Source organism: Oryzias latipes, chromosome 2 (genome assembly GCF_002234675.1).
Source record: "Oryzias latipes chromosome 2, ASM223467v1".
NCBI classification, from domain to species: domain Eukaryota; kingdom Metazoa; phylum Chordata; class Actinopteri; order Beloniformes; family Adrianichthyidae; genus Oryzias; species Oryzias latipes.
Genome location: NC_019860.2, coordinates 15433368 through 15453759, shown reverse-complemented (window position 1 = coordinate 15453759; position 20392 = coordinate 15433368). Strand labels below are relative to the sequence as shown.

The following is a 20392-nucleotide window of genomic DNA, read 5'->3' as shown; positions in this document are numbered from 1 at the left end:
GTTTTAAGATACATAGAAATAGAAATTCTGTTTCTCTCCAGCTCAGAAAAAAAGCAGAATGTGTCTACCAAATCCTTTCAAAGATATGTTTTTTACATATATAATTTAACTGAAAAAGCAGAATATTTAGAGTGGACATTTAAATCAGACGACATGTTGCGCTTAAATTTAATCCAACACACAAGGATTCCTTAAATCTCAAAAAAGAAAAAAGGTGCGTTCCCATACCGGGAGTCGAACCCGGGCCGCCTGGGTGAAAACCAGGAATCCTAACCGCTAGACCATATGGGAAAGTGCGGAGAAGAAGCCGTGGCTAGCAATTTTCAAAGGGCTTCGTGGAGCAGTAGTGCTCCCTGTTTTTGTGCGGTGTTTCGCAAGACTTTGACGTTTCTTCCTTCTTCATCTCAGCCTTTCAACACGATGTGAATTATTATTTTGTGTACCATCTACGTAGTATTGCTTAATTTGAAAAGAAATACGAAATAGAAATGCATAGTTATGGCAAAATATAAAAACGTTTTATTTCTGACAGATATACACATCAAACTCCCAGGCAACATTTAAACAGAATTATGGGAGCGGGAATATCAATTTTTGGACATAATTCATGTATTATGTATCTATGAAGTATTTAAAATCCCAAGTAATTATATACGTTTTCCGACTTGATCGATTTTGAAGTGGCGACAATTGATGACGTAATCATCATTGGACAGTGTTTTCTTGTGCTATAGAAGATTTTTTGTTTTCTTTTGAAGCGTTGTTCTAAAAAAAAAAAAATAGCTGCATTTTGACTACATATTATAAAATGTAAGTAAGAACCTACTTGGAATGTAATACAATCTGTAAACTACGGTACACGATTGTCTACGTTCCAATTGTGATTTCTGACTGTTAGTTAGCCGCGCTAGCTTAACTTTAAAGACCAAGTTGATGCAGTTATTTTGTAATTAAATTACGTTTTTGATGTTTTGGGTTGCTTTCAGGGCTGACTACTGGAAGTCACAACCAAGAAAATTCTGCCAATATTGCAAATGCTGGATTGCCGACAATAAGCCGGTGAGTATGACAGTCCACGCTGAGAATTACAGTACACCATTGATATTTTTCAGTCCGATATTGTTTGTTCCGCAGAGCATCGAGTTCCACGAGAGAGGCAAGAATCACAAAGAAAATGTGGCAGCAAAAATATCAGAGGTACGAAAAATAATGCTGATTTTCTTAACGTGTTAAAACATACACTGCAAAATGCCTATATGGCCTAGAGAGGAAATTCATGTCAATTATAGTCAACATCTGACCTTTATTTTGGAGGGGGGAAAGCTCTTTCAAAGCTATAGACCAGAAATCTATAGGTCTATATAAATTCGTATAGGGTTTATATATAAATTCATATAGGTCTATAGGGGTCAGACCTGAGGCTCCATAGAAACATCTTTTATTGTGTGTGGCTTTAAAAAAATGCACACAATTTAATTAAATAATGAGAAGTTAAGTTTGAGCCTTTCATTAAATTTTCAACATGTCAGATAACTGTGCAAAAGGATGGAAAAAGTTTTATCTACTGTCTATCCATCTATAATAATAGAAAATGTCATCTTTGACTTTTTTTTTTATTGAAGTAAATCTGCCATAACAGGAGGATCTTATTTGAGACCAGGTGGATTTTTTTTGGAAAGGAACTTGGATGTGCTGCTGGTAAAAGTAAAAAAAATAAATAAAAGTAAAGTTGTTGTTTGTAGAAGAAGATAACCCTGTTATTATTCAACTATTGTATTTAAAAACTGGATATATATTTTTTAACATAGAGTGGGACTTTGCAGCTCTTGCTGGGTTTTGGTCAGTAAAGAACTGAACCAAATGGCTCTTTTAGCGTTAAATGTTGCAGAACTACGAGAGTATACTAGTCAACTTAAGTAGATTATAGTATACTACGAAATATTTTTCTTTCCATAGATGAAACTCCAAAATGCCAGTTTTCCATTTAAACCTAAAAAGTCACCTAAACTTTTAACTTCTTAATTACATAAGATAGGATTTCTTTTAGGCTAAAAATGAGCACCCATGTAAGATTTTTGTTTCTTGATAAATTCTTTAACTGAAATTAGATTTTATTAATTGGCGTTTCAAATATTTAAGAAAATGTTCTCCCACATACAGTAATGCAATAACGTTGCCAGGTTGGTGGCAATCAAGCCGTTTTTTCTATGTTTTTAACCTATTTTATATACTAGTAGCCTTCAGACTCTAACATGATAAACTACTTTGTCACATTCTTATATAGAGTAGTTAAACGTATTTATATAGCAGTCATTGTGTAATCGTTCACACACTGTGTAGCATTTAACGTTCTCTGCTGCCGCCATGGCTTCTGCCCGTTTATCAGCACGCAATTTCTTTTGTTCAGCTAAAAAAATCATTCAAAACATTTTACTGTCTGATGCTCATAGATTACAAAAGGATTACAAAAGCAATTAAAAATGAAAACTCAAAAACTATCCAAAAAATAGAACCAAGACGCAGAGATTAAATACAAAAAAAGGTGATTTATATGATAAAAATATCTAAAAAAAGATTATTATCAAAAACCTTAAAGAAAAAAAGAAAATTGATACCAAAAGAACATCTAAATACTATTATTCTGAGAAGTGGACCAAAGAAAGTACTCATCCAAAATATTTCATCAAAGAAGAAAAAGAAATGTACCGAAAGGAGAACATAACAAATCATTTTAAATAACTTTTTTCAAAAATAAATTTCAAATTTCACATCCAAAGACATTAGGAAATATAACAAATATGTGCAATATTTCTTGTTTTTCGTCTTTATTCCATTTTTCCTTTTAACATACATGTCAGAAATAAAATATTATCCGCTGTTTATCTTTTACTACGTCTCATGATTACGTGCGGGTCAAAACTTGGCAAGCGGTGCACCAACTGCGCCTGCTGTGACCTGTAGATTAGCCCAAACATCATTCAGGCTTTTTACATGTAAACAGGCCACCCGGAAGCTGATCAAAACTAAAACGCACAACCTTCATGCTTCCAAATGTTGCTCCAAGCTTCTTCTTCTTTTTTCTAATTCTTTTTTTTCACAGCTTTATTCCAATATATGAAAGACTTGTCTTATTATTCCTGTTGGGCACAAAACGCTCACATTGATTTCTCTTCCATGATCAATTTTTAAACAGTTGGCACTTTCCGTGTTTTGAAGAGGACGCTACCCACACGTCACTACCAAATCCGAGTCCCTGATTGGTCAAAGTTCAACTGGTTGAACTTTTAGCGCACTTCAATGGCTGCATTTTTTTTTATTTTTTTTGTACAAAGAGCCAGAAAATGGGTTCTTGAACGTGGAAGCCCGAAACGCGCGTGAACGTGCGTTTACGTCGATTTTTTCATTGGAAGTTGTGGCTTGAACATTAGAGGGCTTAGAAGCTCTGGCACCCGTTTCAGGACTGGCGGTAGAGATAAGCTGCAGACAGAGCCAGGATGGTTCGCTGCTGCCACTCGGCCTCACCCTATCTGTCTGGCTGCAGATCAAAAAGAAGAGCATCCAAAAGGCAAAGCAAGAGGAGCGCATGTCCAAACAGTTTGCAGCCATGGAGGAGGCAGCCGTCAAGGCCTACGAGGAAGATCTGAAGAGGATGGAGAGGGAATCCCAAGGTGGGTCATTTCATCCAAGAGCTGTTTGAAAAACACCGCTAGACCCAATCGAAGTGGTTTTGTTGTCGTTTTTTTTTAGGATTCAGTTACCCGGTCAAAGCACCCACTTCGCAGCCGCAGCCTTTGGTAATGCCACCTAAAGCAGCGCCGCAACATCAGCCCAGAAAACAGCAAAAGAAAAAAGAAAAAATGAGCAGGAAACCCAGAGAGCAGCCCACAGCACGAGTTTGGGTGGAGGGATTCGCAGAGAATGGACACATGTATTATTATAACACAATAACTGGAGGTGGGATACGCTGGATTATGGAAGATCTTGTTTGTTCTGTATTGTGGTTTTTTTCATGTTTTTTATTTTATTTTACAGAATCTCAGTGGGAGAAACCAGCTGATCCCCCAGGAGAACCTTCAACTTTTGTCCCGCCTGAGGTTTCACATATTATTTGTAGTTTTTGGTTTCATATGAAGACTTTTTTTCTGTTTGTTTTTTTTACGTTTGTGATATGTTTTTAGAGATCTTTCAGTTCTGCTTGGATGCCAGCTGTTAGTCCCGAAGGCTTCACGTACTACTACAACCCAGAAACTGGAGGTAGACTGATTTTATAAAGCTGTTTTACAGAGAGTCAGATCATAAGAATGAAGATTTATTTTTATTTTTCTTATCATGTCAGAGTCCAGCTGGGAAAAGCCTGCAGATTTCTCCTCTGGTGATCCGTCTGGAGCAAACAAAACGGAGGAGGAGAGCAAAGAGGAGCCTTTGGCCCCCCAGCCGGAGCCACTTTCTGGAGGGGCGGAAAGCTCCAACGGAGCAAATCAGGAGGAGGCACGGGTCCCAGAAGAAGCCAGCCAGCAGTCAACAGTCCCAAAGATCAGTTTCAGGGTGAGATGAAGGGGAAACTAGGCAGATGGTTTTTTTCCCCAATTTGTTTTTTTTTTTGCTTTATTTTGTTTGTTTTTTAGAAGAGAAAAGCTGAACCTGAGCCCACCGAAAAGGAGGAAGAGGATAAAGTCGACGACGATGGTCCTAAGGAGGAAGAAAAAGAGATCAAACAAGAGGAAGAGGCGAAAGCCACAACAGCTGAAGCTGAGAAGATAGAAGAGAAGGCGACGCCAGTACAGGCGCCAGTCCAGACGCAACCCAGAAGACGGAGAGCTGCTAATCCATATGGGGCCTGGGAAAAGGTCAAGCAGGAAAAGGACCCGTAGTAAGTGTCTTTTCTATAAGGGCAGTTTGGAAGACAGATCGTGAGTTGAAGTGCCACTCTGATGAAAATGGTGTTTTTGACACGTTCTTCTGGCATTTTATTCAAATCGTTGTGAATCAGGAGCAGACGAAAAAATGCCGTCAGAAAAAGATCGTAGAAATTATACCAGGCGCACCAAATCCATGCACGCCTTCAAACAGATGGGTGATGTGAAGCGCTCCGCACCAACAAGTGAAATTTCTAATGAACTACTGTCGCTCTGCAGAGACTATGTCCTAGAACAGTGTTTTTCAACCAGTGTGCCGTGGGAGATGGTCAAGTGTGCCGTGGAGAAATTGCCCTCATTAATCATTCACTGATCTAAAAACATTTTCCATCTCCAGGATATCAGCTCTTTGTTCATCCAAACAGGCCCTGATAAAACACTGAGTAGTTAGGAATATGAAAGATCTTAAAATTACTTTTTCTTTGTGTTTATTTAATTCTATTAAAGACATTTTGATAAGGATTACGTTACCGCGATTTACCTGCAGCTATGACAGTTTGCGGAAAAGTCCCGTCCCTTTAACTGTCTCCACCAATCATTCTTGAAGGCTTAATCACATGTCATCAGTCTGACCGATCAGAAGTGCTTAAAGTCTTCACTTCCTTGTTCTTAATTCTGCTGATAAAGTCGCTCAGTTCTAACAGAAATACCAGCTAAAGCTCTTCTTTAGCGGTGTAGCTTTCCACAGAGTCCGGTGTCAGACCGTGGAACAAGTGGACAATACAATAAATCTCAGAGACGCCAGTCTTTCTGCAAGTTTTCGGCACTTTTCACACTACATCTCCCATGATGCATTGGCTTAAAGAGCCAGTGTCCCAGCGCACAATGAGTTGTCCTTGCGAAACGCCTTGAAACCCCAACAAACAAACAGTTTCTAAATTATTCTAATTTAACTTTCATTTCATCTCTTAGAAAAAACAGCCGCAACTTCCTGCTTTTCCGGCCACAATTATCACAAAAATACACGTGAGATTGCGGGCGGACGGTTGGGGGGGGGGCTGTCGATCAATACAGACCATGAATTTCTGTTTGTTTTTTTGTTTTTTTGGATGCTGGTGTGCCGCGGGATTTTTGTCAAGGTTAAAGTGTGCCGTGGCTCAAAAAAGGTTGAAAAACACAGTCCTAGAAAACAATAAAGGTTTTTAAATATTGACTAAAAACAGCATAATCATGATTAAAAGACCACCAGGAACGCTTTGACAATGGATCGAGAGATGATCGGAGTGGAACTTGACGTCTCTCTTTTTCCTCTGCAGTGCTAATGTGGACCTACAGCTGCCACAGGTGGAGGCGAGCACGGCCAGCGCTCCAACCGAACTCCCCCCAGAGCCCAAGCCGAAGTTCAAGGAGCGCATCATCACTTCCCTCGGGGAAGAAGGCGGACCCGCTTCGTTTAGGAAACCCAAATCACAGAACGGCAAATCCAGGAGCCTCAGACAGAGAGACGAAGACGACTGAAAACTTCAGATTGAGACTTTATACACAAATAAAACTTGTTTTTTTTTATATGTTGATCCATTTAATTCACATATTTATTTGTGAAATCTAAAGTTTAAACCCTGCTTAACCAGAACCATTGAAATTAGGCCATTTTTTTAACAAATAAGAGAATTTTTGTAATTGTTTTTTCTTCTTCAGATTTCTGTCATTTAGATACAGCTTCGTATTTTCTTAACTTTTAGTTTTATTTACATAAAGTGCTTTGCCAATAAAGAGCAGTAAAAACACATTTTCCTAATTACAGATGTGTATCTTTTTAGCCACATCTTTCTATCATGTTTGTTAATGAAAAAAAGCTTTTGTCTGAGAAGGGGGAAAAAGGTTGGCACATGCATGCAGGGCGTGATGTAAATTTGGGTAAAAGGGTCTATTAAACTGATATCAAGTATTAAAAGTAGTTTTATTAAAGAACTTGGCAGAAAATTCACCTTTTTGTACATAATTTAGGTGTTTATAAACCACAAACTTCAATTTTTATGATAAAAATCAAAGCTTTTTCTCACATTAGTTGCAAAAATGTTTATGAGTGTCCAGGGAACAAATACACCTCATTTACCCCCCTCGCTCAAATTTGAATGAGATTTAACTGTAAAATAAATAAATCATCAACAAATTTTGCATTCTTTCAATACAACAAATACATTTTCAGAAAATTATATAATAGATGAGTTATTCCCACCAAAAATTAGCTAAATTTTTCCCAAAAGCGTTTTGGAGATTTCACGGAAGCCGCCATTTTTTAAAGTCCTTCTACTGCCCCTAGTGGAATGATAATGCACTGCAGGATAGAAAACATGGATTCAATTATAAGCATGGGTTTAGTAAGGAAAGTTTGGATCATGGTAATCCAAAAAAGGTCTCAGAAATTTCAAATATGATACAAATAAAGTGTCTTCTTTATGCAGAACTTTCATTCTCTCGCAGTTTTATTGAGAAAACTCCCAAACACAGAATATGTACAAGTTTTATTTTGAAAAATGAAAATGTGATGTGTTTTCGTAATAAGTTAAGTTTATCAGCAGGACAAATGATTTTACCAGTCGATAAAGGGATGTGGTGTCAGTCCGCAGACTGTCCCGACTCAGATTGGGACAGAGTCCTGCTGTCCACCACCTCCAGGAGAGCCTCTCGCTCTACATGTTCAAGAAGGTCGGCAATCAGTTCGTCAAGCTCCTCCCCTCCTTTCATGAACTCCTGATCCCAGAGAGGTTCAAAAAAAGAAAGTCATTTTTAATAAGAAAAAAAAAGGCAAGGATACTTAAAAAAGCAGGTTTTAAAGGATTCTTACTTTGATGTCTCTGGTGGAATATCCAGTACGGTGATCGGTGACGCGATCCTGGCTGAAGTTGTAGGTTCGAATCCTCTCAGACTGAGATCGTGTCCCCACCTGTCTCAACACGTGGGAATTTAAAACCACAGGACTTAAATAGCTAAGTGAGCAATTCCTATATAAAGCATCCCTTACCTGCTGCTTTCTTGCCGTGTGCCTCTGCTCTGTCTCTTTACCCATCATGCTTTGGTAGAGTCTGACCCTCAACATCTGCATGGCGGTCTCCCTGTTTTGCAGCTGAGAGCGCGTCTGCTGACACTCAGCAGTAATCCCTGTTTAGGCAATAGTCAAAACCAATTTTTTTTTTTAAAAGAATCCACAAAATGAAAACGGAGCGGCTAAAACAACGCTTCAACCCAGACTTTTACCCGTTGGAAGATGAACGATTCGCACCGCGCTGTCTGTTGTGTTGACGCTTTGGCCTCCAGCTCCTCGAGATCTGAAGGTGTCGACTCGAAGATCCTTCGGCTCTATATGAAGGTTGAGCTACAAACGACAGATAGCTTGTTAACGCGAGCCGACAAACACATGGAGATCATAAAGCAGAAGACGTCGGTTACGTCTTTCGGCTGTGGCAAAACGATGACGGTCATGGTTCCCGTGTGGATACGCTGCATCCTGGAGGACAGGCCCACCTCCGGGATCCTTTGCACCCTGTGCGTTCCTCCTTCATGCTTCAGGTGTCTGTACACGCTCTCGCCCGCTATCCTGACCGCCGCGTGGTGCAGTCCACCTGAGGGCAGACAGATCATGCAGCGTCCTTCAAATCTTTACCACAAATTCACACAAAAAGCGAAAAGATTTGTAGCTTCAAAACATCAATAGATTGGTAAAAAAATCCTCATTTTGAGTCCATAACTTACTCACCATACTCAGCAGGTGTGTAGTTCAAAAGCTTAAAGTCCCAGTTTTTATAGCAGGCAAAACCCTGGTACATGTCGAACATCTCTCTGGTGAACTGCTGACAGATGTCGCCTGAAACGAGAGATAAAAAGAAAATAATCGAGCTGATGATCTACTGAATCCACCCGACTTTAGTTCAGTTTCTGACTGATTAATTAAAACTTTAGGTCCTAAACTAGAGCTCTGCAACCTGATGCTCTGAGGCCACATGTGGCTGTTTGTACCCCAACGGTTTTTGTAAATATGTGACACATTTATACTTATCCTGATCTACTTGCTGCAACATTGGAATTTCCTGATTGCGGGACGAATAAAGGATTATCTTATCTCTTATTGTGGCTCCCTGCCTGAAAAATATATTTTTAAAATTAGGGGTTACTTAATTAGAATTGATTTGATTTAGATTAGCTAAGTATATACATTTATAGCTAAGGTGCACCAAAAAGTAAGACAAATTATATGGAAAGGCCTCAAGGCCTCGTTGGCTCTACGGTTCCTCCAGGATGAAGAGATTTCAGATATTAAACAAGACTTTGGTAAAGAATCTGACCTTTTCTAAATATAAAGCACATATTATCTTATGCTGCACAACTACGGTTAGCAGCCATGCTGAAGGGGAGTAGCCAAAAAATTCATTTGTGTATATTCTTTACATACTTTTTCTACTGGATCATAAACCAATGAATTCATGCTAACAGCATTAGAAAGAAAAGAAAAAGGTTGACTGCTCACCAAATAGGGGTATAACGGGAGAAAAATGCAGTTTTTGTTCTTGTGTTGTCTAAAATCTTTCATGGTAGTACATTAGCTGTACTGGGGAAGATCCTGTTTGGCAACAGGAAGTCTTATTTTGAAAGGAAGTCAAACAAGCTTCTGTTAAAAGTAAAAAGCAATTTAATATTTTGAGAAAATAATAGCTTCTCTTTAAATTTCTGTTTTGATTCAAGGCAAAAAGAAAATGAATTTATATTTATAATAGAAGTAACAATGGAATAAAAGGGTAAAATAAGACTTTGCAGCTCTCACTAGGTTTTGATCAGAGAGGAACAAAGGCTCTTTTACTTATAAAGGTTGCAGATCCCTGTCCTAAACCAATTGTGTCTAGTAATCACAAACAATTTTCTTGTAGCTATTAATTTAAACTAAAAAAAAAGTGTGGAAATTTCATCAATAAGTTGAGGAATAGATTTACACTAAAAACTACCAGAAAAGCTGTTTTCCACCGAAAAACTACCAGAAATTGTTTAAAGTATTAATATTTTAGCATTAATATAAGAGTAGCTAAATTAATTGTCTTTTTTAGAGCAACCCATTCCTATATTTTCCTGAAAAATATTTCAAACTAGGCCTTTCAAAATAAAGCACAAATTGATCGTTATCGAAATATCAAGCTGTGCAAAATGCATAATGCAAAATATGCCTAAATTTACAATTAAGGGTTACGTTAAATGTGCTAAAACAATCTTATGGCCTTTATGCATTTGACCAATAGGATGGACACCTTTTACACCATGTGGACGAGGGTCATTTGGAGCATCATTTAAGTTATGCTGACTCTTATTTAAATGTAAGTGTTGCAGCAAAATAGTAAATGGTGTTTTTGGTTTCTTTGTTATGAGTTCATGTATCACATTTATATCGTCTTTGCAATATTGATCACCGAATCGTATCGTGCAGCGCTATTTCACACTGGAAATTGGAAAGAAAAATGATCCACTGGTGTGAAAATATCCCCTACCTCCTGTCGTCCGTCCTGATACGACCTCCAGAACCACATCACTTGAATCCAGAGGCTCGGTGGGCACAAGAACTTTGATTAACTGAAAAGAAAACATAACCTGTAAATTGAAGCAGAGGAACCTGACATATCTTGTGTCCTCTGTCCAGATCACAAAGACTTGAGACATCCTCCTTTGCTACATCCATGAACCTCCTCCTTGGTCTTCCTCAAACCTCCGTATCTCCTAAACATCTACCAAGAGTTGTCCCTCTGATGGATTCCTTCCTGATTCTATCCATTAGTCACTTCTAAAGAAAACCCCCATATCTAGAGCTCTGCCTCCTGACTCTTTCTCAGCATTTCTAAAGCAACGACATGGCTGCTCTCCGTTTTCTACACCTTTCCTTTCATTTTTGCTGACACTCTTTTGTCATACATCACACCTGAAGCCTCCCTTCAGCCTGCTTGCATACACCTCCTCACCCCTGTCTCTCTGTTGCTCTGGCCTGTTGACCCGGAGATCTCCACCTTAGATTAGCTACAGGCTCCCCTGTAGCCTCACCATTCCATCTGATTTTTTATTCTCCTCCGTCTTGCTGCGACTGACCTCCATTCCTCTCCTTCCACCTGCCTCACACTACAGATCGGAGTGTCATCTGCAAACATCACGATCCACATTCCAGCCTAACCTCATCGGCCAGTCTGTCCATCAATAAAGCAAATGTAAGTCTGCACTAAATGTATCATGCTTATATTCGATAGTAAAAGAAGAAAAAGGACGATGGCGCTCCAAAGTCACAATGGTACAAAATAATGTGCAAATATTGCAACAGTGCTCATTTCTTAACTAAGCCTCCTCTTCTATTTCCAATAACTGTATTGTGTCCTCTCTTTATTTTTCTGTATTTTTGATCAGTGAGACTCACATCTTTTTTTAAGGACAGGATTCTGCTGGTCATTTGTGTCTCTTCCTCTCTCAGCAGCTGGATCAGATGTTCATCTTCATCTTCAGTGGCAGTTGTACCTGTAGTCAGTGTTGATCAACTTTTCTAGAAGCTTCCATCAAACAAAAATGCTAATTGCAAAAAAGTCTACTTACTGTGCAAGACTGACAGAACCTCTTCGAGATCCTTCTTTGCTTGTTCAGTTCTCTTAAACACATTTGCCAGAGGAACCAGCTCCGCGTGCTTCTTTATGAACGCTTTTCTATCCGATTCGCTCAAGTGTGCATGCTGTAACTTCTGACTTATGTCTGTGTACTCGTCCATGAGCTGCTTGACGTACTTCTGAACTGATTCGTTCTCGTACAAATCTAAAAAGTCGCCGTGACTGAAGCGCTTTGGTGTCACCTCGGAGTGCCTGATGCTAGTCTGCTGCAATAATAACAGTGTCCTCCATCCACCTCTGGATCTTCCGCTACGAGAAATTAAAGTACTGCACAAAGAGCAAACTCGAAAACTGCGAATGATATGCATTTAAATCAAATAATAGGGAAATAATTCCACAAAACTACAGAAACATGTGTTACTAAACAGTTTACAAGCCGCTGACGGAAAGACCGGAAGCAGATCAGAATAAAAGGTGAAATCATGTCGGGAGTTGTAGTTCGAAGCAATGAATGTAGTTTAAAGCTATGAACGTTTGATATATTTGTTATATAATATAATATTTCAATTTCTAAATCACATGTACTTTTACTTTATGAACTAAAACAGAGAAATATGTTCCAAAACCAAGATCCATTTCTGCTAAATATCATCAATTATTTTTTTTAAATGACAAGTATCATATTTGACATAAATAGATATTTTGCGATTTAGAAAACCCTTTCCAAAATTTTATTTACATTTATCCACCAAGACCAGTGGTATAAATTGGTGTTTTTATATTTTAATATGGCGTATACTTGTATTTATTTTTTGAATGAATATTCTTTGACGTTTTAATGAATAAACTTTAGTATATTAAAAATTGTAAAAGGAATTCTAAGCTACTAGCTAAGTAAATCGCATACATAAATATAAATCTATTATAACCGTGAAATTTAGGATTCACAAAACGCTTGTGCACGTTTTTTTTTAAAATGTACCGACATTATAAGTCTTGATTTTACGACGTGTTCCTCTGTTAGCTAACTTATCTGCTAAAATACTTAAGTTTAACACCAACGAGCCGAAAATATGTATGACCTCGAAGAAGGTAAGGTAAAAATAACAAAAAAAGATAAATAATAAATAAACTTGTGTTTTGAGTTTCAGGATACTCATATTTAATTACATTTTTAGCTAACTGCAGCCAATTAGCTAATAAGCGTGTGGATAGTATTAGTGTAATTAAATATTAGCATCCTGAAACAAAAAAACAAAAAAAATAATAAATATATTTATATAAAAATGTCATTAATAATAATTATTAGTATCCTGAAACTTATATTTAGAAAGAGAAAAAAATGTGTGTGTATGTATATATATATATATATATATATATATATATATATATATATATATATATATATATATATATATATATATATATATATATATATATATATATATACACACACACACACACACACACACACACACACACACACACACACACAATTGGCTGCAGCTAATTGGCCGCAGCTGGCTAAAAATGTAAATATTAATAATCTTTAGTATCCTCAAACTCAAAATATATATTTACAGTAAAAGTCTGTTTTCAGGATAATAATTAGTTGTTTTTTTAAATGCAGATTCTTAATGCTTTGTGAATTTTCTTTACCTATGAATGTTTAATGTTTATTAGATATTACAAATTAAACTCCTACTATATTGTAATGTTTTTCTTTCTTTTTTTTCTTTCCTTTTTTTGGTAAGGTTTTGAAGGAAACCTGGAGCTTTCCTTATCCAAAGCTATGGAGGATGTCAGTCAGCATAGCTTTACTCAGGAGAAGGCTCTCAGGGAGAAGCAGAGGACCTTCAGCTCCCTACAGGTACAGCTCTTAAAACATTTTCCATCTTCTTTTACTTTATAAGTTGTTGTTTTTTTCTTTTCCAGGCAACTCTTTCATACATTGAGAACAAATGTGACACAGCAGAACAGGAGCTTGGATCTAAAGTAAGGGAAATCCTGATGCTAGAAGGTGAGGTGGTGCACCTGAACCGGCAGGCGACCGCTCTGTACGACCGCAGTGAATCCATCAATCGGGAAATCACAGAGCTACAGATCCAAATATGTACCGAAGAGGAGAATGCTCACCTGGCGCTGGCCAGGTTTAATACTTACCGAAACAAGATGGAGTGTCACCGTGAAGCGGTTTTTAGTGCTGCGAGGTGCACAGAGGTCCAAGAGGAGTATGACAGGAAGAAGGAAAGGATCAGGAGTATGAGGGAGAAGAGAGACCAGCTGAGGGAGGATTTGAGGGATCCAAATGGAAATGCAGTACTGATGGCAAAGGTGGTATAACATTTTTGGTCAGCACCTTATTGTTGCTGGTTTGTTTCCAGAATTTTGCTAAACCCTGTCAGTTTCTGGCATTATTTGCAGAAAGAGACTGATGCTTTGAGGAGGGAGGTCTCTGAGAGGAGGACCACTGCAGCTGAGATGAGAGAACACCTGAAACGAGAGCAGGAGACCCATGAAAACTTGAAGAAAGAGATAGAGGTACCCACTTTGAAGCGTTTTTATCAATAGATGAGATCCCAAATCTATTTATCAGATTTGAATTCTGCAAAAATCATTCATCTGTGTTTTTCTTTTCAAATAATAACTTTACCGTATTTTCGTGTTTTCTGCTACAGATCCAAAACAGGCGGCATGAAGCCATTGTCAAGCGCCTCCGCTGCCAACTAAGTAGAGCTCAGGCCATCCACAGGTAAAAAAAAATATTTACCCTCAGAGTGCGGTAGCTAGGATAGATTATATTTGACAGTTCAATTCTTTGCACAAAATGCCGTTAAGCCCGTCTGCTTTACTCAGGCACATGTCAGAGGAAATCTACCACCTACAGAGCCATCTAAACGAGCTGAAGAGACAGCAGCCATCCTCGCAGGACTCAGAAGTCATTTAGTTGTCGCAAATTTGTGATTTGAATCAGTTTTGTTATGTTATCTTTGATAGTTTGCTGTTATTTTGATTCAGCAAAGATTTGTTGTTGTTGTTGTTGTTGTTGCCACAGTTTAACAGCTGGGGGCGACATTGTTCACCAAACGAGTGGCTTTTTTTCCACACAAAAAGATGGTAATTGCTTGTTTGTTGTTTGTTTAAAGATAATCAACACACTAAGATGATGCATTCATCATTTTATTGCAATCTCAGCACATAAACAGATTAAGAAAATGAAGGATTAAAACGTCTAATCTGATTTTAGGTCAGGTGAAGACAGAGAACGCCTTCTTGCACAGCAGAGACAAAACAAATAAGTGTGGTGTAGCCGTCGATGAGAAGCTGTTCCACTCAGAACAGCTTGTTCCAGCTTCTGCTCGACTGGGCGCTCTGATGGTTAGGAGATGGCAGTCCCACCATCGGCTAACGAGGGCGTGACCGCGCTTGCTCATCCATACCTCAAACTAATTGAACAATGAAACGTCGCGTGAAGAAATGAGTCCACATCAGATTCCAGCAGCCACTGAGAGGAGCTGTAACCAATACATGCCCTTCATTTACATATTTCTGCTGCATGAGTTGATCATTGTGTGATTGTTTTACACACGAAAGTTATAAAAATAGGAATTTTCTTTACCAAAACAAATGAATTCTGGTGATCATGATCTGATAGCATGATCTTTTTTTAAATAAAACCCAACAAAATAAGATTATATTTTTAGGAAAGAATAAGAGTGCTGTGTCCAAGAAAGTAGCCAAGTTTAAACTCATTTCAAGTTTATCTTTGAAATGAGCTGTGGGAGTTTAATTAGCCAGTCTGTGTCTGTGTCTGACTAGACACCTTTAAAGACCCACTCCAATGAAAATGTGTTTTTTTTCTGGTGTTGGCATTTTTCATATGATGTACAAAGAAAATTAAGCTTAAAATTGTATTTTGAGTATTTCTTTATTGAAATTGTTGCAAATGAGGACCTAACAAAATAAATGCAATTTGTCAAAGAGCTTATTTGTGGCGTAGAAAATAGGCTGCGTGGACCGCGGATGCATCTGCTTGTAGAGGACTAGATTCATGTACGTCTGAGCTGGTATCTGGCTCAAAACTGTACGGCTGGGTGGCTCCAATATTGCTTGTCGTTTTTGTTGCTCCTCTCAAGTTAAGTTGGGGGTGTGAGGGGGCTGGAAGCTAGCAGGAGAACGTGTAAACAGAGAGCTCTCAGCAACGTGGAGCGTAAGGGGGCCTGGCTTGTTCTGTGCCAACGGTCCAACCCACAACTCGGAGTTGAATTTGTAATGAACTGCTCTCAGAATCTATGTCTTAGAAAAATGACGTAAACGACACAAAACGATTATTTTAGCTAAAAACAGTATAATTAAAAGACCACTGGAAACGCTTTTACAACAGATCAAAAGATGATCAACGTGTGCCAAAAAAAACCTCTCATTTTTAGAACATAGTTCCTCCAGAGCGACAGGAAAGAGAAAATCGCCTCTGAGTTGTGGGTTGGACCGTTGGAATGGAACAACCCCACACATTTTTTACATCACAAATACTGATACATTTTTTGTAAATGGCATTTTTTTTGTCTTCTTCTGATTCACGACGATTTAAATAAAAAAAAATTAAAAAAGTTACTCAGAAATGAAATTTTTAGCTAGATTTTTTTTTAAATAGATCCTCCATCAGAAAAAGGCCAGAAAAACATGTGAAAAACAGCAGAAACACCATTTTCATTGGAGTGGGTCTTTGAAGTACAGGTACATACCTGCACCTAATGCACAAAAGATAAGTTTTTGCTTGTTTAAATAGAAATATAACTCATAAGGTCAACTTAAATGCTTTGTCAGTATCCTATAGTGAAAACTTTTGAAGTAAAAAAGAGAGACAGATATGTTTCCTTTATTTCTGTTAAATGGGAGTTTTGTTTTGTAAGACCTAGAGTCTATACAAGCTAAAAAAAGACTTCTATTTTTACTTTACATACATTGACACCAAGACCACAGTCAGAAACCATTGTTTGTCCATTACTACAATACCAACAAACAGATCTCCTTGACCTGTTTCCCTTTCTTTGGCTTTTAGATTAATGGCCGTGCCCTTTAGAAAACGCGCCTGACAAGCTTTCCCGTCAACCGCAGAGTTCATTTATCACTTTGCGCCACAGTGTTATTAAGCAAAGTGCACGCTCCTCTGGAATAAAGCACAACTGTCCAAACAGATAGTGATGGAGGTACAGTAGATACATTTTTCTCGGCGCACACACAGTTCCACCCACATGTTTCTAGTCCCATTTAGTGGCTTGTATGAGTGAAACTGTTCGCATTCTTCTCTTTCAATTAAATACAGTTTTAGCCAGTCGAACATCTAGTAGTCGATTGGAAATTTAGATAACACTATGGTACTTTGGTGTTGCATTTGTATAAATGACAATCCGACTGTGTTATTAACCGTAGAACGCTTTCACTATAAAAAGTTACACCATCACTTTTGTCGGGTAATTTTTACGACATAATATACCCCACAAAAAGTACTTGTCATAAAAAATAGATCAAAACATCAAACACATGATAAATTAGAGTGGTTTTCTTTTAATTTTCAACTGCAGTATGTGTTACAAAATGACAAAGGAAAACATAGTAAGTTCCTAAAAACATGCTCAAAAATTACTGAAGAATTAGGAATTTGAGAACAAAAAATAAGAAAATTAAACTAGAAACTTGGTCTTTGGTCCACCCATTTCTGGTACATGTGAGACTTCCCTGGGGAAGGCACAGACTATTTCACATGCCACATATTGAAATTCATGTAAATAGTTTTGCTCGGGTGAAAATCACCCAGCGATTGTGCTCTAGGGTTAAGTTGGAGAAAAACAGAGGGAGAAAGAAAGATGCACACTTTTCAGGTTTAAGCTTCAGGTTTAATTTGTTTGTGTTTGAATGTTTTGGGTATCTTTGGCTAGATGTCTAGCCAGCTCTGTCTGACAGCACCTTAACCCTTGTGCTATCTTAGTTGACCCCACCCTTACATTGATGTGTTCTCCCTACCATGACAAAGGTGGATAAAGGTGGAAAGATTTCATGTAATCCATGGACACCAGTGAGGTTCACAAATCATTGAAGAAAAAAGGTTCAGCGCACTGTGTAGTGGGTCTAGATGACCCAACGTCCAATGTTGAAGTGCCTAGGATAGCACAAGGGTTGTTACACCATACTTGAAACAAGAAGGCAGAGTCCTCTAGGTGGCAGACCCCCACACATGTACAGCCTTCCATTTCCCATTTGAGGTGCTCAAATTCTAAAACAAGTCCAAAAAGGCCGACCAACTAGTTTTGATATCCTGACTGAGCTCAGATAAAAAAACAACAGTGCAGTTTCCATCCTGGTCACGAACAGCGGACCACTCTCCAGTCCACTCGAGTTTTATAGATTTGTATGTGTTTTCCTGGCATCCAGTGGAGGGTGCTCTGTGAGTATGGGGTCCGGGGGTCTTTACCGAGGGCTGCCCGGTCTCCGTATGACCACAGCAAGAGCTTGGTTCGCATAGGAAGTCGGACCTGTTCCCAGTGCGTGTTGGACTCCATCAAGGTTGCCCTTCATTACCAGTTCTGTTCAAAGTTTTTACGGGCAGAATCTCTGGGCACAGCCAGAGGCCGGAGGGGGTCTAGTTTGGGGACAACAGGATTCCCTTTCTGCTCTTTGCAGATGATGTTATCCTGTTGGATTATTCAGACTACTTCCTGTGTGCGTTGAGTGTAAAGCGGCTGGGATGAGGGTGAAGACCTCCAAGTCTGAGGTAATGGTTTTTGCCTCAAGAAAGGTGGTTTGTCCTCACCGGATGGGTGGAGTGCTCCTGCCCCAGGTAGAGGAGTTCAAGTATTTTGGAATCTAGTTCATGAGTGATGGAAGATTGGAGTGTGAAATCAACAGGCTGATTGGTGTGGCGTTCGCTTTTATGTGGTCGCTTGGCTGTTAAGTTAAGTAAGTAAAGATAGACTTGAAGGCAAGACCCTTTTTTAGCAGTTGATCTTTGTTCCAATACCCTCATTTGGTCATGAGCTCCGAAAGAATGCAGTCCCGAATGCTAGTGGCCAAAATGGGTTTTCTTCTGCAGGGTCAGTGGTTAGCTCGGTCATCCAGAGAGTTTGGTGAAGAGGAACCGCCAGAGTATGGTATAGATTTTAGTTCAGTTTACCTTTTTTTTTTTTGCAGTTTTTCGATATTTTACTGTGATTTTAACCATATGGGTTGGGTTTGTTTAGCAGTTTTTTAATATCTATTTGCATTTTGTTTATTTTTTTGATAGGACGGCGGCTTTAAATGTGCCATAAACCGTTCAAGTTTTATAACTTAACCAAAACATTTTGTATTTTTTCTTGAACAGCTTGAAACGAGTTTTTAGTTTTTATGGAGCTCTTTAATGCAACCTGTTGAAAAGAAAAATCCTAAAACTCAATTTTTTGATTAGCATCACTGTTATTAAGTACTGTTTAATGTAAAGACTGTAAAGGAAGCAACATAAAGCAGTTTTTCAAATTGGAAAATACATTACCAACACCTAAATCTCACAGCGAAATTTTTTTTCTATTAAATGATTTTGGAATAAAAGCTATGCGGTAGATCAATGATGAGGATTTTCCAAAATGTTGGAGCGTTTGCAACCACATCTAATGGGCTAAAACTGCTGTTCCTTTAGGTTGGACTTTATCATTTTGGTTAAACCAATAGTCAATATCTTTAACAGAACTGTTGCAAAAAGCTTGAGTCATGTGATCAGGCTGCAAAACTGGAAAACCGCCTGGTAAAACACATACCCCATAGGTTTGTTCCAAACAGTCCTATAGAAGATCAAAGTCCACCAAAATGCGGACCTGCATCCCTTAGGACTTAGTGACTTCCTGTCATTACAGTGAAGAGTTTTTTGTGAGCACACCAAGTCTGCAGGTGCACACTCCCTGGAAAGTAAACGACCTTCAAGTCAAGACTTCAGAGAATCACCTTCAGAGAAAAACACGAAACCCTCTTCAGGTGCTGTCACTCATCTGCAGATGTGCTAGTTTAGCTTTTTTTATCCTTCTGCTTTTCAACATTGAAGACTCGTGCTCACATGCTCAGACCGCTCATCACAGCACTGCATAGTCCCTCATGAGTTTTCCAAGAAATTGACATTAAATTCCTGGATTGAATCAACGAAAACAATCCGAGTAACTCTATTCTTCGAAGGGATTGCCTTACTCAGAAATTGCGTAATTTTGTTGTTTTCAATCTTTTCTAGAAACTTATCTCAAAAGACATCCTTTAATACCGGAGATGTCGCCAGCGACATTGAAATAACGCATTGACACATCACAACTCTTTGGCTGTTAACGCAATCAATGTGAATCAACTGATTTTGACGCAGAGAAAAGAAAAGCGACTTTTCAATTCGGCTTTGCAACGATATGAAACACTTTACGTATAATGGCACAAAGAAAACCGAAAGAAAAAGTTGATTTTCTCTGCGACGGAATCAGCTGATTTACGTTGATTGCGTTAACATTTCACTAAGTGTTGCATATCAAAGCAAGACTGCTTTTCTCTGCTTCAGAATCCGCTGGAATTACGTTATCTGCGTAAACGGTTAAAGAGTTACGATAGTCAAGAGAAGGTCAATGCTGGAGCTAAAGCTCGGTTTGTTAAAGGTTAATACTGTATTGTTGTACAGTTATGGAAGAAGATAGAAATCTAAGATTCTTTCCTGAACCTAACGAAAGATTTCGAAAGCTTAAACCTAACATTATACCTTCAAGATATCCAGTTTTCTGTTCAACCCTTTAACACCGGACCTTTTAGCTCCATTGTTTACATTCTTTCGACCATCGTAACTCTTCAACTGTTTACGCGATTAATATAATTCCAGAATTCTGAAGTGGGGAAAAGTGGAAAAAAGCTTTGCGTGGA

The 20392-nt window shown here is 38.4% G+C and overlaps 3 protein-coding genes and 1 non-coding gene across 4 annotated transcripts; 2 read left to right on the top strand and 2 right to left on the bottom strand.

Annotated features, from left to right (window-relative positions):
• Positions 1 to 219: 219 nt before the first annotated feature.
• On the bottom strand, positions 220 to 291 carry trnae-uuc. The gene has a single exon. It is a non-coding gene; the product is annotated as a tRNA-Glu (tRNA).
• A 369-nt stretch (positions 292 to 660) lies between these two features.
• wbp4 (WW domain binding protein 4) lies at positions 661 to 6645 on the top strand. The gene is made up of 10 exons (XM_004066548.3): positions 661 to 810; positions 987 to 1059; positions 1135 to 1197; positions 3542 to 3668; positions 3748 to 3954; positions 4033 to 4094; positions 4179 to 4254; positions 4337 to 4545; positions 4626 to 4870; positions 6173 to 6645. Coding segments are annotated over exons 1-10 (1266 nt in total). The 5' UTR covers positions 661 to 808; the 3' UTR covers positions 6375 to 6645.
• Positions 6646 to 7324: 679 nt separating this feature from the next.
• Positions 7325 to 12004, bottom strand: mtrf1 (mitochondrial translation release factor 1). The gene is made up of 9 exons (XM_004066547.4): positions 11469 to 12004; positions 11296 to 11393; positions 10388 to 10469; positions 8614 to 8721; positions 8307 to 8479; positions 8115 to 8232; positions 7882 to 8018; positions 7705 to 7803; positions 7325 to 7610 (listed from the first exon to the last, which is right to left on the bottom strand). Exons 1-9 carry the CDS (start codon positions 11842 to 11844, stop codon positions 7476 to 7478), a joined length of 1326 nt encoding a protein of 441 aa, XP_004066595.1. The 5' UTR covers positions 11845 to 12004; the 3' UTR covers positions 7325 to 7475.
• A 347-nt stretch (positions 12005 to 12351) lies between these two features.
• On the top strand, positions 12352 to 15308 carry ccdc122 (coiled-coil domain containing 122). The gene is made up of 6 exons (XM_004066546.4): positions 12352 to 12568; positions 13231 to 13346; positions 13412 to 13810; positions 13901 to 14017; positions 14155 to 14228; positions 14333 to 15308. Exons 1-6 carry the CDS (start codon positions 12550 to 12552, stop codon positions 14421 to 14423), a joined length of 816 nt encoding a protein of 271 aa, XP_004066594.2. The 5' UTR covers positions 12352 to 12549; the 3' UTR covers positions 14424 to 15308.
• The last annotated feature ends 5084 nt before the right edge of the window (positions 15309 to 20392 follow it).

Coding starts and splice junctions, on each gene's coding strand:
- wbp4 (XM_004066548.3), top strand. Junction 1,060..1,134: donor GGATTGCCGACAATAAGCCG/GTGAGTATGACA, acceptor TTTGTTCCGCAG/AGCATCGAGTTCCACGAGAG. Junction 4,871..6,172: donor AAGCAGGAAAAGGACCCGTA/GTAAGTGTCTTT, acceptor TTTCCTCTGCAG/TGCTAATGTGGACCTACAGC.
- mtrf1 (XM_004066547.4), bottom strand. CDS start 11,844: ATGCATATCATTCGCAGTTTTCGAGTTTGCTCTTTGTGCAGTACTTTA. Junction 8,722..10,387: donor ATCAGGACGGACGACAGGAG/GTAGGGGATATT, acceptor CTCTCGTTTCAG/GCGACATCTGTCAGCAGTTC. Junction 7,611..7,704: donor ATTCCACCAGAGACATCAAA/GTAAGAATCCTT, acceptor CTCTGGGATCAG/GAGTTCATGAAAGGAGGGGA.
- ccdc122 (XM_004066546.4), top strand. Junction 13,347..13,411: donor GGACCTTCAGCTCCCTACAG/GTACAGCTCTTA, acceptor TTTCTTTTCCAG/GCAACTCTTTCATACATTGA. Junction 14,229..14,332: donor AGAGCTCAGGCCATCCACAG/GTAAAAAAAAAT, acceptor TGCTTTACTCAG/GCACATGTCAGAGGAAATCT.